Source organism: Nannospalax galili, unplaced genomic scaffold (assembly GCF_000622305.1).
Source record: "Nannospalax galili isolate Female #2095 unplaced genomic scaffold, S.galili_v1.0 scaffold490, whole genome shotgun sequence".
NCBI lineage: Eukaryota > Metazoa > Chordata > Mammalia > Rodentia > Spalacidae > Nannospalax > Nannospalax galili.
In genome coordinates this window covers 2,098,568-2,101,580 of record NW_008329666.1, presented here as the reverse complement: position 1 = coordinate 2,101,580, position 3,013 = coordinate 2,098,568, and the positions used below count along the sequence as shown (strand labels likewise).

The 3,013-nt window shown below is 38.1% G+C and overlaps 1 protein-coding gene across 3 annotated transcripts in view; it reads left to right on the top strand.

The window, feature by feature from the left end:
- Megf10 (multiple EGF like domains 10) overlaps positions 1-1,773 on the top strand; it is a 189,588-nt gene extending 187,815 nt beyond the window's left edge. For all 3 annotated transcript variants that reach the window (XM_029567413.1, XM_029567415.1, XM_008840931.3), the window contains one exon: positions 859-1,773. In XM_029567413.1, the coding sequence (XP_029423273.1) occupies positions 859-1,097 (239 nt within the window). In that variant the 3' untranslated portion in view covers positions 1,098-1,773. The remainder of the gene's footprint in view (positions 1-858) is intronic.
- The last annotated feature ends 1,240 nt before the right edge of the window (positions 1,774-3,013 follow it).

Sequence of the window (3,013 nt, the reverse complement as noted above, 5' to 3'; positions counted from 1 at the left end):
TATATAAACTTTAAAATATTGTTTGCCACTTGTAAATGAAGTAACCAATTTATTGCTAGTAATTTTATGCCACAAACATATCAATGATAAAATGAAATTATCTTAAAAATTAGTTTATTATTTATCTGTGTATGTGTATGTATGCACACATGTGTATGGGTGCCTACAGAGATCAGAAGAAGGAATTGGTTCCCCTGGAATTGTAGTTACAGGTAGTGGTGAGCTGCTTGACCTGGGTGCTGGGAACCAATTACTGGTCCTCTGGAAGGGCAACAAGTACTCTCAACTGCTAAGTCATCTCTCCAGCACCTTTTTTTTTTTTGAAAGATAACAATTTATTTTTGAAGTATCAAGATAGCATGTTAATATAGAAACTATAATGAACTTATTTATTTTAATCAGTAACAATCTCCTCTTAAATTATTCCTTAAGTCCACCATAATAGGATGAGAAGGCAGCCCAAAAGGTTAGGCCAAAGTCCAAAAGCTGTGAACATGTAGAGTGTTTCCCTGAATTGAGTTAACCTTTCAGAACACTGGTATTTTCACCTGTACAATTGGAGGGCTGGGTTAGGTTATTCTCAAGGTGTTTTCAGTGATTCATTTTCAGAGTTTCTATACATTCCCTTGATTTCTTTATACAACAGTATGGTCGTCCTTTGTTATAAAGACCATTTCTAAGTGTCAGCTTGGTCTAACAACTGTAGAGTTTGCTCCATGATTATAAAAGTGTCATGTTGTAGAAGCTATCTCCCTGCGTCTTTAAAAAGTGCTTCTTTTGTGTTTGATATTTGTAGTAAATACCATCTTTAAAGGAATTGTTCTTACTGATAAAATTTTTATCCCTGGTTTATCACAGAACCTACAGTGAGTGTTGTCCAAGGTGCATTCATCAATAATGGGCATCTCACCCAAGATCCATATGACCTCCCCAAGAACAGTCACATCCCTTGCCATTATGACCTGCTGCCAGTACGGGACAGTTCATCCTCCCCCAAGAGAGAGGATGGAGGTGGGGGTGGCAGCAGCAGTGGCCGCAGCGGCAGCAGCAGCAGCAGCAGCAGCAGCAGCAGTAGCAGCAGCAGCAGCAGTGAATGACACCAAAGGACCACTGGGGACCACCGAAACACTTTCCAGAACTGCAGCTCAGTTCTTTCCCATCCTCCAGTTTGCCACCATAGGTGAATGTTAGCCATTCGGATAAGCAATTGTTGAACACATACCAGAAAGCTCAAGGTGAGGCTGACATCAATCATAGGTGTGTTGTGAACAGGTGGCTTGGGAGGAGATAGCAATATGACCTCCCATTGCACTTAGGTTAGGAACTGTACCCATGAAGCATGACTTGTTTTAAGGTGTTGACTGAAGGGGTGAACCTGCCAAAATTCCTTCAGAGGCACAGATTGGAGTGGACACTGAGATTGTCACTTAGAAAATAAACATTTAAATGCTTGTCATTTGCACCATAGAGCCATCTGAGAGTTGTGCAGATTACCATAAATTTACTCAATAAAAGTGGAAACTATTAATCATGTAGAAGACAAGGAGTGTGTTATACTGCATCCCTCTTGATTGGTTTTCCAGTTGGACCCAGAACTGCAGGGACTGTTTGGATGCGGAAGGAAGCATGGTAGGACTGAATAACTGAGTAAGCACTAGTAGTGGGTAGCAAATTCAAATACAAAAAATTTAGGGCTTTTTGTTTTGTTTTGTTTTAGAATGAGAAATGCAAAATTAAAGTTATTTTAGAAATAAAGTATTGCAAAAAAAAAAACAGTACATAAATGTGCCAGGCAGAGGTGATATTTCTGTTTGACCCTTGGCCTGCTTCAGATCATGACATCATTCTACATCCATCCATCTATCATCCATATTTGCCATGTGACATTCATACCATATCAGTAATTCACAAATGCAGAAATGAAATAATTATATTTTTGACAGACTGGATTGAGTGCGTGTGTAATGACTAGCAAAGGGTATAAAATTTAAGTGTAAGAAGATGCATAAGTTTGGTAAACCATTAGTAGTACATGCTGTAATATATAGAATTAGAGGAATGTTTTCATTAATTTTTCCTAGAAGTGACTGAAATATTTTTGTGCATATTTGGAAAAAGGGCACTTTCCTATTATTAATTGTTGATTTAGAGAAACTATGCTTAAGCTGGTCTTTTGCATTGCTAATGTGATCTGTACCCCATTTCTCATTAATTTGTATTTTCATTAAGTTGTATATTCTGTGTTTTGTAGTGTTTGGACTGTTAATGAGAAAATATTGTGTGTTTATTGTTCCTTACATTATTGTCCTTCATCTTTTGCTTGACAAAAATGCATTATTTTTCTTTTGGAGGGAGGAAATGAAAATATATAATTTGAATCTATTAAAATTGATCATTATTACAATAGTACAGTAGTTACAGGTGAATGCTGATGGTTGGAGGGGCGGTTTTTAATATTTCAAAGTGAAGCTCCTCTGTTTTGTAGTTCCCCTAGTCTTGGTTAAACTGGGGGAAGGGGAACAGTAAGTCTATAGCCTGATTTGACTAAGGACTCGTTATGGTCATCAGATAATTGACCATTCAAACTGGGATACTTTCAATAATAAGCAAGGGCATCATTAATAATCCTCCTGCAGTGGGTTTAAATGGGACTGTTCCCGACAGACTAGAACATATGCTCACCTGATGCACACTTATGCAGAAACATCTTCATTCCAAGGTGTTTGTCTCATGAGAAAGCCAATACGATTCAAGAAAGTCAGGGTCTTTTTCTTTGATATACATGAGCCCGCAGAGGAGTTGAAAGACTGTGAGAAGCTACATCTTCATAACAGAAAGCAGCAGCCTTCGATATTTTACAGAAATGGAACTGATATGACATCCTGTCCAAGTCCATTATTAATTATATATGGCACACCCATCTGCCAGCTGTATGCATACAGTGCTGTCCCTGTCAGTCTCCAAGGTGGAATATCCAGTCATTTCCTGTCATATACCTGTGCCTGTCATGGTA